At 48.1% G+C, this 15,227-nt stretch overlaps 1 protein-coding gene across 1 annotated transcript in view; it reads left to right on the forward strand.

Moving 5' to 3' along the window:
* Positions 1-15,227, forward strand: part of Olf413 (DBH like monooxygenase olf413) — a 220,368-nt gene that overhangs the window by 147,021 nt on the left and 58,120 nt on the right. Inside the window, exon 3 of the mRNA XM_076422439.1 lies at positions 8,762-8,911. Coding sequence (XP_076278554.1) covers positions 8,762-8,911 — 150 coding nt within the window. The remainder of the gene's footprint in view (positions 1-8,761; positions 8,912-15,227) is intronic.

A 15,227-nucleotide genomic window follows, 5' to 3' on the forward strand; every position in this document is an offset into this window, starting at 1 on the left:
TTTTCAAATGAGCGAGCAATTCATGTAACAGGTTGGCGGTTTTTAAATTTGCCGGGTCTGTTCGACTCGGTTCGAGTGGCCGATACAATTTGCTACGCTTGAACGAGTTGCATTTCTCTATGCAAGATCAGTGCAATCCTAATCATTTTATATTGAAGGAAAAATTGAATATGTGAGTGTAAAATAATCGCATAATCAATCCCGTTAAAGGGGAGAACAATTGCAATCGTCTTCGATCCCCGATTCGACGCTCCCGCTGTGGGAATTTCGGCTATCGATCTCGTTCGTGACGCTATTCGAGCCCATTAAGCGCTATCATTAGCCGGTCGGGTAGAATGCTGCTGTCAGCGTGGGTGACGCCGCGTCGCATTATCGCAATCGACGAATTGAGCCGGAGTAATTGACATAATTGTCCGGTATGTGAAATCGATCGAGTATAGGCGTCGATGGAAGGTGCACCCAAAGATCGTCCCGAGCTCTCGCTACCGAATTCTACATATAAACATCCACAGTGATCGGCGACCCGGATCAAATTGCTAAATCAGTCCCACGCGAAAGACACCTGCGTGCTTGCTCTCTACATTATATTTCTCGTCCACGTTCCATCGTCTTTGATTTTCTTCGACAGATGTAATTAAAGCGATTGTTGCAACGAGCTTCATTAATCTTTTATCCCATCCTGCTGATTATACGCAATTCAGCCCCGTTTCATTCCACCGACACGAGTGTCATCCAGCGAATCGCCGCCATTCATGCGGATGATTCACAACACACGAGACAATGGCGACTGTCGAAACGCAGGATCCCCCGCCTAATTGGCATAATTTCTCGCTACGCGGAACCGTGGCGCATGTTCACTCGCATCAAGATGTTTTACATACAGTCAAAGCAGAACGAGGAGGCGCCGTTCTGCCTTCGAGAGATTTATGATGGGGGTCTTAACCTGCGTGGGGTCTTAAAAGCGAACAAACGAGGCTAAACACAGCTGTCGTCGATGCCTGACGACCACATACGGTCTTCTTTTTATTCGCTGGAAGTTGCGGATGACAAGAAGCCGGATGCAATTTCTCTTTATGCGATTCCCTTTACTCAATTTTCGGGATCTCGCGGGGACTACGATCGGGATAATTGCAAGAGGCAGAGCACAGAAGTCCCCGGTCGTTCCAGAAAATAAACTCCACCATATGAGTATGCTGGTTTAGTGGTGCCAGCAGATTTTCGGGTCAGGCGGTTTTTCCCAGCGGCATTTCGAGCCACTTGGCAAAGAGGCAAGGCCAAGTCGGTGAGGACGCGGCTTTATGCCGGTGTGGGGCATCCACCTTCCCGTGTTCCGTGTCACTCGAAATTACAGAAGAGAAAAAAAACGGCCGAAGAACTCGGAGGTCGCGGCGCGGAATTTCCGGAAACGTTTCCCGTGCTTGACGTCTCGCGTTTCTTTCGGCCGGACGCTTTCCCGGTGGAAAGAGAGAGGGAGAGAGAGGGAAAGCTCACGACATTCGTGAGCGTGGCAAGAACGCAACGACAATTTATTAACAATTACCGCGTCCGGCGATTGTTTCCGTCGCAGCTTATCCGCACGCGTGATCGAGCCTTTCGCGGGATCGCGACGATTTCCCCGGAAGGGTACCGCGCGGTTTTGTCCGGAACGGTTTGCGGGACGCGATCGGGTAGGATCGTTATCTGGACAGGTCGTTTGCCATCACGGGCGACAGCGTCGGCCGATTTGCGATCGTATTGGGCCCCGGCGTAATTACTATAATCCCCGGAGCCGCGGAATCCGTCGCCGCGCCGCACGAGATACCAAACTCGATAGAACCGCCAAGACAATTACACCGCAGCACGTTGACACGCGGAATGTTGCCAGCCCCGCGTCGCGTCCCGTCGTCTACCCCTCTCTGGCGCGTAGAACGAAACCGATTTACAGGGGTCCCGATCGCCGATTACCAGTCTGATTGCGGGTTAAGCGATTCGACCGCGTAACTTAATCAACGACGGCCCCGGTAATTGTATTAACGAGCTGGAAAAGAATTTACTGATTGGTCCGCGAGACCGTTCTTAACGTAACGAGGGAAAGTGAAACGGGGACCGAGGGAACTTTTTAATTCATTGACTGTCCCTGATCGCTCTGACAAATTCGATGCCGAAATATCTAATTCGATGCTGAAATGTTTCTGCACCCCTCTCGGTTGCTCTTCATTTATTGAATTCAATTGGCTCTGCTGTCTCGATCAATTCCCCGAAGCATTCTCTATTATGTTTCATTCAGACGACCTTGATAACCATTATAAACTACTTCTACACTGCTGTATACAAAAGTGTTCGCCAAAAAATCGAAGATGTCCTATCACTTTGTACCGAAGTGTATACAGCATGGTCAACGCGGTGTACTATAAGCTCTTTCTGGCGATCAATGTGTAGAAAACGATAAGCTGGCCGTCGCGTCTGCCAAAAGGACTACCAGTCCACAAGAATGACTCCAGTTCGGAAACAAGATTAAGTGGGGCAAGTTTTTGTATCCTAAATTCACTGGTTCAACGGGATCTTGCGTAACGCCGCGCAGTTGGAACTGCTTTAACCTACTTGAAGTAGGACCATTTTACCGGAGCCGCAATCTGCTATTTCGGTCGTACGAAGGCCAAAGTAATAAGCCATAATCACCGTCCGCTCGGAAAGTAGTCGACTCTCTCCCGTTCTGCTTCCGTTACGGCTCGGCTGCGTTTCTTCGTGAACGTCGTCGCACAGTCCATCGCGCCCCCTTCGGATGCGAAACACTCGATAAATAATTAAAAAAGTTGTATAATGCAACGACTTCGCGGAACAGCTGACTCCGTGTCCGCGCCGAGTGAGGCCGAGTGTGTTTGCCATAGCATGACGCCCCCGCGACAATAAATATGGGGACGACAGTCGATGCCAAGGAAAAGGCAGCGGCGGTGGTGGTGTACACCGTGGGACGCGTACAGCCGCGGATACGATGCCTCTATCGCGATAGCGTTCTACAACGGCCGCGCACTTCCTGATTTTTTTAGTAGCTCCGGATGGCGTATGTAAACGTGCAAACAATGCCTCGCACGCGAGAACCGGGGAACTTACGAAAACTTTCTTGTTACGCCTCGCGCACTCCCGCGCCAGAGTCGATAACGGATTTTCGAGACTGCGAATCCGGTTCGTCGGCGATAAGATAGAGCCGAGCGGATGAACGTCTCAATGGAATCGTTAGCTGATCTCGGGTTTTATGCATCCATAAGAGAAAAGAACGAGCAGCTTAAGCGTTTCTAACGCGAGTCGAGAGAGACGCGACTTTTCGCGAACGTCGCGCAGACATTGCTGTTAGATTATAGCTGTTAAAATATTAAGAGCTACATATTCTTATTCGAAGAATGAAACGATCTCTGTATTAGACACCGCCGGGTTCGAAAGAAACACCTAAGCAATTTGGTTCCCGTGATAAATCGCTGGCTCGTGAAAGCGCAGCAGCAACGAGGCAGAGCCCGGCTTCAATTTCGCCGAAATAATTGCAGCAAGAAATTTCATGCGCTGCAGTTTCTGTTTCGTTATCTTCTCCGGCTCATTTGTAACCTTAATGAGTAGACGCGATAACGAGTCTGCATTCAATTACCGTAGACCAGCTAACCGCTCCCGTTTCGTCGATAAATTACGGTTCAAGCAGGATGCACCTCGATCGTGTAAACACGGCCACTTTCCTCGCGTGTGAAGAAAGGGGACGCGAAAGCGCGTGTGTGGAGGGGACGTTTTATCGGTTATAACGACGCGCGTGTCGACAAATTCGATGATACGGTCCCGAAAGAGCATCCGTTCGCCGGCGGAGGGACTCGGTGAATCGGAACGGAAGCCAAAACTCGGGTCTCGTTTAAATCAGAGCAGTTAAACCGGCCTGCACACGATCGCGACCGCGCATTCACGCACCTTTTCATCCCGCTTTTCCCCGCGGGATGTGCGTGCACGGAGAAGGTATTGTCCGCGATCGGCGCTCTCGTTCAAACAGCGACAGACATAATTCGTATAATTGCGGGACACGGGCATTCTTTCGCGGGAACGCGAGCGACGGAATCCGCCGGTATCGTCCGGGCTGAGTACCTGGATGCGACAATAAACAGCGGGACCGCCGATGGGGACAGCCGGGAAGACAATTGCTCGGCGCAGGGACACGAGCCACTCGCGGAAACGGAACACACTCGTCCACCCGCGAACCATTTCCACGAATGACAACGATGTTCTCCTCTTTCGCTTGTACCTTTTTACACCGCTCTTCCCCGGAACTCGCCGCGCCGTTCACCACCCACGCCGAGTCTAGAGGAAACCTATATATCCGCGAGTTTACTGCCGTACGTGATTCGATCCGATTTCCTTTTATCGTTCGATGACCGCGTTCTCGCGCGGGCCTCCACGAGCGCGCTCCAAAAACGGCGGGCCAAATGGTTCCGCGTGGAAACATACGGTGTCGGTGGTACAGCGGATAATTCTTGAAAAAGCGGGTCAGAAGTGTAGAATAAATTTTTTTACGCGAGCTCGTGTTTTCGAGAGGAACGAATTTTAAAATTCCCGAGGCCGCGCGCTGCTAAATGGGTAACGGCTGACGCGTCTGATCCTGACTCACCGTTTCTACTTCGCTCGACAAATTTCGAGGATGAAAATATGTATTCTGTATTTTTGATTTTATTATGTATATCTATATTTCATATAGAATCATCTGGTTGCACCGCGAGCAGTAGAATAATTTCACCTGGTCGGCCACGAGTGTTGAACCGTCCTGTACACGTGGACGAGCGTGGATCGCGCGGTGCGCAACCGGCAGGAATTCCCTGTAAAGTGGCACCCTCGCCCCTACCCCGCCTCGTGTTCCTCGTACACAAAATTGATGACGAGCGCGCGGCGCGCTGAAACGAAAGTTCTCGCGAACACGTCAACGGCCTGGCGGTTGCTGGAAAAGTGGATGTAAGAGCGTCGTCATTGGACGTCCGATCGGTCGTGTGTCGGCTCGTCTCGGCAGTGGAAAAAGTATGCTCCCCGCTTCCGACATGGCAGCGGAAATTGAAGAAGTTGCCCGAGACGGCATTGGAAATTATTTATTACTCGGCCGTCGACGTCTCTCGCGCTACGTTCGAATGGCTACGGTTTTTAGAGGCGCGTCGCGGTTTCCCAGGCTTTCGTTGCTTCGTGAAATTTAGTCCCGATTCCTCAAGCCCCCTTTTCTTCCGCGTTTCCATCCTGAAATCCTCTTTTTTTTCTCCTCTGCGGGACAGGGCACGAGGAAATTAAACTTTTTCGCGAGAGTTTTGTCGTCCGGCATGCTTGCGGTGAATCGAAATCAATACTAGCTACCGGTAACTTCTGATTATACCGTTTCCACGAAGTTTCCCTTTTTGCGCGTCGCGAACTTGATCTACGACAACAGACTTGTACTTCTTGCTTATGAGCTAATGAAGCTGTTTCTGCCGTAGAATGCAGCGTTTGTTCCATTTTATTGTTATTCAGCGCGAATCCTGGAGAGACCACTTCTTTTCAAACCATTCGGTATGTCGAGTGCTTAACTGGTGTTTCATTCGCTGCACAACATCCAATGATAGTACTGGTTGTACTATTACACAAAGTTGAAAATTTGTATTTAGTTGTTCCGGGCTATCTTAGCCGGAGTTGTATTAATTAACTCGTTATTGAAAAATATTCTTTATTATACCCGGAATGTCAAATGTATACAGGTATGTAGATGTTCAGGCACAATCATACCCGCGTCTAGGTATGCAAATCGGCAATTAGTTTATGATTAGACTGTTTTTTTTTTAATTTTTTATAATAGGGTCTTACCCATTTAGAACATAACATGTTCTCTCGTATACTAATAGAAATTACATTCTATTTATTGGTCTTAATCAAGAATGTTGATTTTTTAAAGCTACCACTTGATTGTGGTATAATAAAATCAATTGCAAAAGTTTCCACCGAACAGACAAACAAACAAACAAACAAACAAGAGAGCGAGCTAATGAAAACGTGGTAATTGGCATGTGTGTAGTACCGTTGGATGTTTTCAAATTTACCGCCATATATCGATTTAGGAACGGTCGATCGATGTATTCAAACTAGTGTGTCTACAGGTTTGGTTTTTCAATGTTTTCAGTTTTTGTTCAAGTTCGATAATTACTATGTTTTAATCCATTCCCTTTCTAATGGTGTATTATCTCGGTAACATATTATCCGATATCTCATCATGCAAATATTATCCGTGAATCCTGAACTTGGCTTGTACGTGTGGGGCTGACGGTGCCCAAAGTTGCTTACCCTAAAGCAACAGAAACAAAGTCAAAGTTTTCCTATGCGGGCACTTGTGCCATGGGAAACAACGTGATCCCCGCGAGACAGATTTCGTCATGGACGAAAATCAAAGTTGCCAGTACAAATACTTTTTGGTGTTCGCCTCGGAGAAAGACAGAGGAAAGGGTGGGGGGCATTTGTCAAGTTGTCGCGCGGAAAGTTTAAACGGAATCTTTTTGTCCGTGCCGGACTCCGGGTCCGCTTAAAGAATTTAATTTCCTTCTCGACTTGCTAGGTCTGGTGTATAATTAAACCGGCGCTCATCGGGCAATAAACAGTGGCCTCGTTCCACGGCTAGCTTGGTTTAAATCCGTGGCATCTTATTTGCAGGATTCCCCAAGACAAAAGGGCGTAGTTGTTAGCTATCAGCCTGGACGATCGAGGCCCCTATCGAAACACTAAACGCGGAAGCAATATCGACACCGGCTCAAAGCGCGATCGCCGCGCTCTCAAAGCGAAAGAATGGTTCTTGTTTCCTTGAGGAATTCGAATTTTCTCCGAGATTCACTGCGTTACATTTTCAAGCGGCTTCGTGTCCATTGCAAGCGTCGATTCCCGTGAAACACGAGACAAAGAAGCGCTAGACACGAATACAAGTACACTTTCAAATACTGCCGACGTCTGCTCGAGTCGAAACTCGGCAGACATTAGGAAATTAAAGGGTAGATGCGAACTAGAAAACCTCAGCTTCGGGAACTCGCGAGTTCGTAAGACACAGATTTATCCGTGTAAGGACATTTGGCTGCGCAATGAAACGGCACCGGCAGGCAATTAATTTCAAACCTGGTACATACAGCTGGTGTGAATCGCATCTGTAGCAAGTGGCGCACAGTTCAGATGCGGAAGAACATGAGAAGACAGTTATTTTAGATGTAATTGAGTTAAGATGAGAAACGATGGGGAGCTAACGGCCGGGTTTGCTGATGAAAATCTTCGTAAAACCATATACAGAGCTGGAAGCGAGCGATCAGCGTCCCGAAAACGCTAAGTAACTTTGACAGTATCGTTCCCGGTCGCAGTTCGCTACACCTGCGCCCTGTGCGTTGCTTCTTTTTTCTCTCGTTGAACCGCAGAGGTTCCACGGTTTTTACGGGGGCGCTCTCTCGCGTGGCAGCGAGTTTTTATTCGGAACGCTTTATATTTTATATCCAATCAGGCGGTTCTCCGGCCTGTTGCGAGGCTTCCGCGCGTCGGGGCCAACGTAAATGGATATTCCGGTGTTCTTTCTTCTCGACGGCACCTCCCCCCCCCCCGTGTTTTCGCATACGGCTATTTCGTGGCTGTGTGTACGCAGTGTGTATGCGACTCGCAGGTGAGACGAATGGCGGAGGACAGAAGAATGCCGGGACAAAAGGAGCTGAGAAGTATAACACGCGTGACTCGCCGGGGCTCACGCCGCGCGCGTACCTGGACCCCGACTGTTCCCCGCTGGTAAATTAAATTCTAATAAAGCTCGCCGAAAAGCTGAGAAAAAAGCGGCTCGCTCGTTTACGGGGAACAATGGCTGCGGTGGAAGGCGTCGTCGGCACCGAGCGTCCAGCCGACGCGAACCGCGGATAATTATATCGAGGCGGCGGCCGGGAATCTCGCAGAAAAACTTGTCTTCGAGCCTGCCGGGATTCGAACGCCGCCTTCGGAGACGGTTAACTAACCTGCCCGGTCCTCTCCCGATGCTGCTAGGTGTGTCCTTCCGAGAGACGCGTCGGTCCCAGAAAAAAGGCGGCAGCGGCGCGTTGAATAACTTCTCCCATCCTTCTCTTCTCCCTCGTCGTCTTACGTCGCGAATTTCGCCTCGTAGATCTGCCTCTCACCTTGTTCGGACGGTTTGATAGCTTCTCGTTTGCAGAATCCGTGTATCGTGAGATTCAGCCATTCAGCCCGCGATAAGAAACCACACCTGACAGGCTCGAACGAAATATTCTCCGCTTCCCGCAACCGGAAAGCAGCTTCTTCTGCGAAGTGTAAAATAGCTAGTTTAGTCTCGAGTTTTTCGGCTAACGATGCGGATGTAGCGTTAGGCTAATGATAGCTGCGGAGCACCTCGTCGAATGTGCCTCGGTTGAATCTTGGTTGCCCGGTTGCGGTTAAATATACGGGCCGGTTTACTTTTATCAAATTTCTAACTTTTCCATGGCGCGCTTCAATATGCTCATAATAAATCAGTTTGGAAATACTAAATCCGGACTTTCGAATTAATGTTTTAGCGTGCGGGCATTAGCAATGCCGTGTGCAGTGAATATTGCAGCCCCCGTACTCTTCAAGAACAGCATTGTTAATTTTGAACGTGTATAACCATAGACGATGTAAAATACGTAGCGCGAAGCTCGATTCCAGAAACGGGGAGACGGTCGAACGGCCGCCGCGCGTTATCGTAATGTTTTTACTGGTCGATTGGCGCGGAGAGTTAAACTTAAAGTTATTGCCTTTTCAGGACCGGCACGTGAAGGATACCAGCAAAGACCCGGAGATGGACTCGAGCCAGGACTATACGCTGCTACTGGGTTACGAGAACAAGACGCACACCGTTCTACGTTTCTACAGGCGGTACAATACGTGCGACCCACGAGACTTCAAGATCACGGTAGGTGGTTTGATTTATGTGGCTTCCGGTGTGAAAGATAATTCCCTGCGTCCGTGCGAAGTGCTCGCCCGAGGATCATTTGATGGATTTACGGGAAAAATTGAGCGAGCTCTGAGCGTGCGATGCCGGCCGCCTCTGGGGGGTGGAATTATTTATCATAGCCTCTTCGGAAAATTGAACGTTGCAGCTGCACAGACCCCTGTCGATTAACCCTTTTACCCGAGCTATTTCATTACATCGTTCGCCCCTTACAGAATTTCCAATGTGATCGCCTTTCGAAATTATTTCTGATTACGTCCCGAAAGGCTAGAGCGATCTATAAGTCAATAAACATTCGAATCAGCCATCTGAACCAATTTTTAAGAACTCATTCATCACAGTGGTACGAGAACGCGATAGATCAGACATAGGTGAATCATTCTTTCGACAAGTCATCCTGTGAAGACATTATCTCTTCGTCGCGGTGCACGATTTATTAAAAGACGATTCATCCTGCTAGCAATTAACTCGTATTAATCAGCACTAGTGAGTCCAGGCTCTTGTTCGGACGACAACGAAAATGTCAGGGAACTGAACCGTTCATGGTCGACTGATTCGACACAGTCACGGTTCACTGTCACGATCGACATGTGGGACGTTTCGCGTTTTATCGGCTCGGAATGGAAGACTCGTTATCACCAATCGTTTTCGTGGTATTTGAACCGGCTGCGGGACAGCTCGACCCAGTTCTTTATTTCGACGGTAATTAACTCGGAAGTAGATCGCGCGATAGAGCTGTCTACTGGCCGGTTTAACTCGGGGGGGAAGGAGATCGTGCGCGTGTTGCGATTTGCTCGAAACCGCGCGCAGCCTACAATTTATGTCAGCGGTGCAAGCCACGGTTGCTATCGAGCTTTCAAAGGGGTGGTCGGCTCCGATAATGGCATCATTGATATGCAGTTAGAGGGCATCTCGCGTCTTGTAACTGTTTTTGAGCACCTCCAGCAAAGATACGCTATTAGTTAGCTATCCGTGAAACGAGAATCCAATTATGCTGCAACCAGTTATTTGTGTTACGAGCTGGCAAAGTGTTCCCTCGATCCTTCACATTTTCCTGGAGAGATAAATTTTGCTAGAGACATATATAAATTTTATGAAAGCAGGATGAGGAAAAATCATTTTTTGCCGATTTCAATCTATATAAATAAAAATCAAATGCTGTTCGTTGGTAACCGCATCACTTGAGAACGGCTGGACCGATTTGGCTAATTCTTTTTTTAAAATGTTCATATTAGTCCGAACTAGGTTATAGGATAAGAAAAATTGGAAAAGTATCACGGAAAAATGGAAAATTCGGGAAAAACTAAAAGTGCTTTTAGAATCATATTTCAATACAACAAAAAAACGAACGTCGTAGCTTTTAATCAATATTTCAATAGAAATTTACATTATCGACGTCTGTTAGATAAAATGCGTACCACTAACCCTCTCGCGAGAACGCAAAGCGAGCGAGCTACAACAACCCTACTCGTGATATAATAAATTAATGTAGAACCAAAAGAAAATTGTTCGCAGAGTTTAGTATCCCACAAGGACGATGTAGAATTGGTGATTCCAAGCGTTCCGCGTGTCTGGCGTGTATCGGAGTTCAGCTAATTGTAAGGAATAATTATACGGGTTAACGTTTCGCGTGTCAATATCATTCGGAGCTGTCGATATTAACGTCCCGCGACGTTTATCCAAAACGTAGTGACGAGTCGCTTCGGTCGGACGATGAATATTCGCGTACTATGTACGCGTAAATAATCAACGCGTGCAGTGCAAATATTGGCTGGCGAAGTTGAAGAGGAACGTTGTCGAAACTGTCGCGTCGAATTTCCGTGGAAGGCACACGGCGCACGTACCAAAATAACCGGAATAGGATTGCTTTGTCAATAAAGTAATTACACGATGCTCGCGGCTGGTGAATAGTTAATCCTTACGTCTCTGTCAAGAAGAAAAACGTTGCCCCCTTCCCGGTGAAACAGCGACTTAACGATTGTTCCGTTTAGAAAACTGTTGAAATGCTGAATTTTTCGAGGATTTTTCATGCATTCTCAAATAATCGATGAGCTCTATGTCGTATTTACGATTTTATCCACTATCTTTACCATTACTTCAACGCTGAAATATTGATTACGATAGACCAGAATTTCACTGTCTGAATTTTACTGACTCTGCTTGAAATCTTTATCACGAGTTTGATTCGTTATTGATGGCAGCGTGGGATTAAATATGTGCCACAACGATATTTGGAGCATACATTCGCAGTTTTATAGATTACCTTTTAAAAGCGTTAATACGAAATTACTGGTGACTATTATTACGGAAATTACGTCGATAGACACGAGAGCTCCGGGTTTCTAGAACTTTCAGGATGACAGAGCGAACACGTTAATTTCTGGGAAGATTGAAATTTTCTGGATGAAGATTTCAGAATTGCGTTGTCTCGGGTCCGATCTTCTTCACGTATCCGCTAACCAGGCTTTAGAAAAACGGTTTAGGGAGCCGAGCGGGCGATCTTGATCTCGGCGATCCGTTACGAAGGGAACTGTACGTCCTGGTGGATGTTAGTCCCCCGCGGTGGGGCCGGGTACGTCCATCTAGCAGTTGAGTCATCAAAATAGTTGGGTGCAAAAATAAAGCGAGCCACCGCGGGCCAAGAGAGATTCTATCGGAGACGACAAACGACGAAGTCAGCTCCCCTTTCCCTTATCTGATCGCGTGATGTATCGGTACCCTACATGATATTTTTACGTGTCACGTTCGCCCCGCAGGACGACTGGGCCCCTAGCCCTGCATTATGCCTTCGCGAAAGGAACCGCTGAATCCGTAGGTGGACCCCGAGATACTTTAAATGGGCTTGCGAACTCGGTACAACCGTACGCTCTCGTACAAGGTTATCGGTGATCGGGGACGCAGAATGTATGGCGAGCCCTTGTTTTCAAAAGAAAATCGTGCTGCCTTGAGCGACTTGCTCTCCGCCGGGTTTCAATAGCGGCAGATAATTCTCCCGGCGACACATAGTATGTAGATTGAAAATGTTCAATGATATTTATTCGTACGAACCGTCATTTTTCAGGAAATTAAATTCAATGCCTGTGTATCATCGACTCCATTGTTCGAGGAACTCGTGAATCACACTTTTCGAACCGCGACCGCGGGTATTATCCGGATAAAATGCTCCGAGAATGACTATTTAAATAACGCACCGTATTATTCCACGATCGGACGAAATAACTCGTTATCTTATTTTTGTTATCTGAAAAATATATATTTCGATTCCGAATAAAATACTATTTTGTGGCGGTGTTATCGATTATTTCGCTCGGATGAAAGCTTGATTTAAAGATCACGGTTTTAGATCGTTTCGATACCGTTCTAAACGAAACAAAGCGATCAGCTATTTGAAAGTGTAGCTCCGGCCAGCACAACAATCTGACAATAAATCGACGTAGCAGAATCGGCAGAGCGAGGAGGTAAAAAGAGTTTGGCGGACGTCGATTCCTTGTCGAATTACCGATACACGGTGTACATAAACGCGTCGTAGCACTCGAACAGTGCATTGTCAATACTGTTACGAGCCCGGGATCTCGGTACGATTGTTATTTCCAGCGACAGCCGCGCTTGATTAATCGAATGAACATCAAATTAAGCGGCGCTCCGTCGTAACCGGCTTACGTGGAAGAGGGCTTCGATTGCATATTAATATAGCGCGGCGGCCGGCCCTCCTTTGGGCTTAGTATGCAGACAGTCTCATCAACGGTACGTGAAATTAGGCTCGAATACGTCGCAGATGACACACCGGTCTTGAGGCCGGCGAATTCGCAAACGCGAGGATGCGACACGACGGTGTATCTCGCGTGTGTCTCGTAATTAGTTCGTTAACGCGCTCGCGCGCGCGTGTCGGAAACGCGTGACATTTTGGCAGAGCATTGAAGTATGTATTTTTCATAATTAGGCTCCGCTGGACGGGGGCTCGGGCGCAAATCACGCGACGGAGTTATGCAAACTAGTAATTATTTCGTTAGCCGGGGAACCGGCCGCGCAATCACACACGTGAGACTCCGGCTCTCTCTGCCCGGAGAATTTCAAACCCGATGGTACTTTGTGGTACAAAGGCTTCCTGCGTTTCCATCCGCCTCAATTATTTTGGAACATTAGTTTAGGCCGCGCTAACGCTCGGATAATTGTTCCAATTTCTGCCCGGCTAATTGTCTCAGAAGTGTCAACAGGACGCGCGCACGGTCCACCACCGGGCAGTTCTCGTCACGTTCGCTCGCGAGAATTTTCGAGCCTTTGAAACGTGCCGATCCGAAAGAGAATTCTTCTCTACTCGGAGAGCGTGGCGTAATTCCATTTCGTCATCAGGCTGCTTTTTTCCACGGTGGTTTCCAGGACGAAAACCAACAAGCTGCACATACGAAAAAAGCGATTACCCGCGCCATCAATCATTTGAATTCGCTGATCGTCTCGGTTGTCTTAGCTACATTCGCCCCTCGACAGGTGCCGCGTCTCATGAAGCGAATCTTCTTCCTTGTTCGAGAGGTTCAACGTACTGGGTGGCCCGTTTTAATTCTAAAATCAAGATATTTGTTTCAACCCAGGTCATTTTTGTTCTATGTAATCTTTTTTACATTGTGCACATCAAATTGAATCTGTTTTCTTATACATAATGTATATATAACAGTTGAGCTTTTTACAATTTATAGAATACAGACAAATTTAATAATGTTGAGACTGTTTTGAATAATGGTATGGCAATTTTTAGTGGCGCCTCAGATTCGCCATTCGAGTGCAAAGGGTTAATCTGGAGGTTCATACTTTCAATAATTTTATCAATGTAATGTTAAACAGACTGGCACGCGTCTGGCGAAAAATAGTATGTTAACACTATTTTCTCAGAAATAGTCGTAGGAAAGACGGCGCTTCACCCAATTCCACTGCAGTACTTTGATGTTAACAAATGTACTTGCCAAGTTGGACAAATGTATTTATAAATCCACGATCTGAGGAAGTGCGTTTTACAGTACAAACAGAAAGAAAACAAAGATTTAATGGTACCTGGAAACGGAAAGATGGGTAACTTCCCATCTAGAAGAACATACAGAGTTCTTCCAATACCCGTATTCACGATCGTATCTTTTCCGCCGGAGGTAGAAAACATTATTATTCCTACCGGGAAATATAACTCACGTAGCGCAGGGAGTAGATACTTGTCCCAACAAATCGCACCCTGTTGACTGCTCGGTGTCCAAAGAAATCTTCGGTGCCGGTAGAATTGGCCCGGTCCAATTTCGCGTTGTGTTCTCGGGTAAACAGTCTGCTTACCCTTTGCATCTGATAAATTTCGCAATGCTCGTGGTCCTTGGCTGGTCGCAGCGGGATATTCCCGGGCAGTCAGTCACCGTCGGCGGCGTGCTCCCGAGTCTCTCCTCGGTTAGACGTCGACGATAGAAACCGCAAAAGTTCCGGCGACGCGTAGCAATGGATTCCCCTTTGAGGCTGCTCGGCAGTAGCGCCGGCGGTAGCAGAGCCCCGGCAAGGATTTTCCGGCGTGGCATTATGCAATCCAGCTGCGCTGGCAACGGGATCGACGTTGCTTCGGAGTTTCCACTTTGCAAGATTCGTAGTCCGGTTTTTCCGTGGACGTGGCTCCGCGCGGCGCCCTCCCCTCTCCCCGCCGTCACTTTTTCACGTGGAATCCTCCCGAGTGCGATGACGAAGAGAGAATCGGTCGAGGGTGGTGTGGGCGGAAGGGTAAGTGCGATTCGTACGTACATATTCGGGCAAGCGAATGGAAAACGGGGAAATTGAGGAGAGAAAATGCGGAAAAACAGAGGGGGCGAGGGAGGAATGTATGGAAAGGTAGAAAGATGGGTGTGTGGAGGGTTGATGGTGGTGCGCTCTCGAGGATGTGCACGTGAATGTTACCGGTAGGGAGATTGGTGTGCCTTGCAGAGGGGATTGGCTAGCTGACCCGGTTCTGCTTCTATTCCCTTCCTATCTGTAGCCGTATCTAGTTTACCACTTCACTCCCCGGCTGGATGGCTGGCCGGCTCTCGCTGGCTAGCCGGCTAGCTGACTGACTGGCCGGCCCTATAGTAGCCGACGCGAACTTCCTGAATAAGGTCCTCCCTCGGCACTAGAACTGATCGCTATTCCGAATGGTTCGGTTCGGCGTAAAAGGAAAATCGAATTTGACCGATGCCTTTGGGAGTGACGAGGAGAGGGTTGGCCCAGAAAGGGGGGAGGCTACGGGAGAGTCGCCAGGTGCGCTGACGATCTTATTGGGTGG

Source organism: Lasioglossum baleicum, chromosome 4, assembly GCF_051020765.1.
Source record: "Lasioglossum baleicum chromosome 4, iyLasBale1, whole genome shotgun sequence".
In the NCBI taxonomy this organism is placed as follows: Eukaryota; Metazoa; Arthropoda; class Insecta; order Hymenoptera; family Halictidae; genus Lasioglossum; species Lasioglossum baleicum.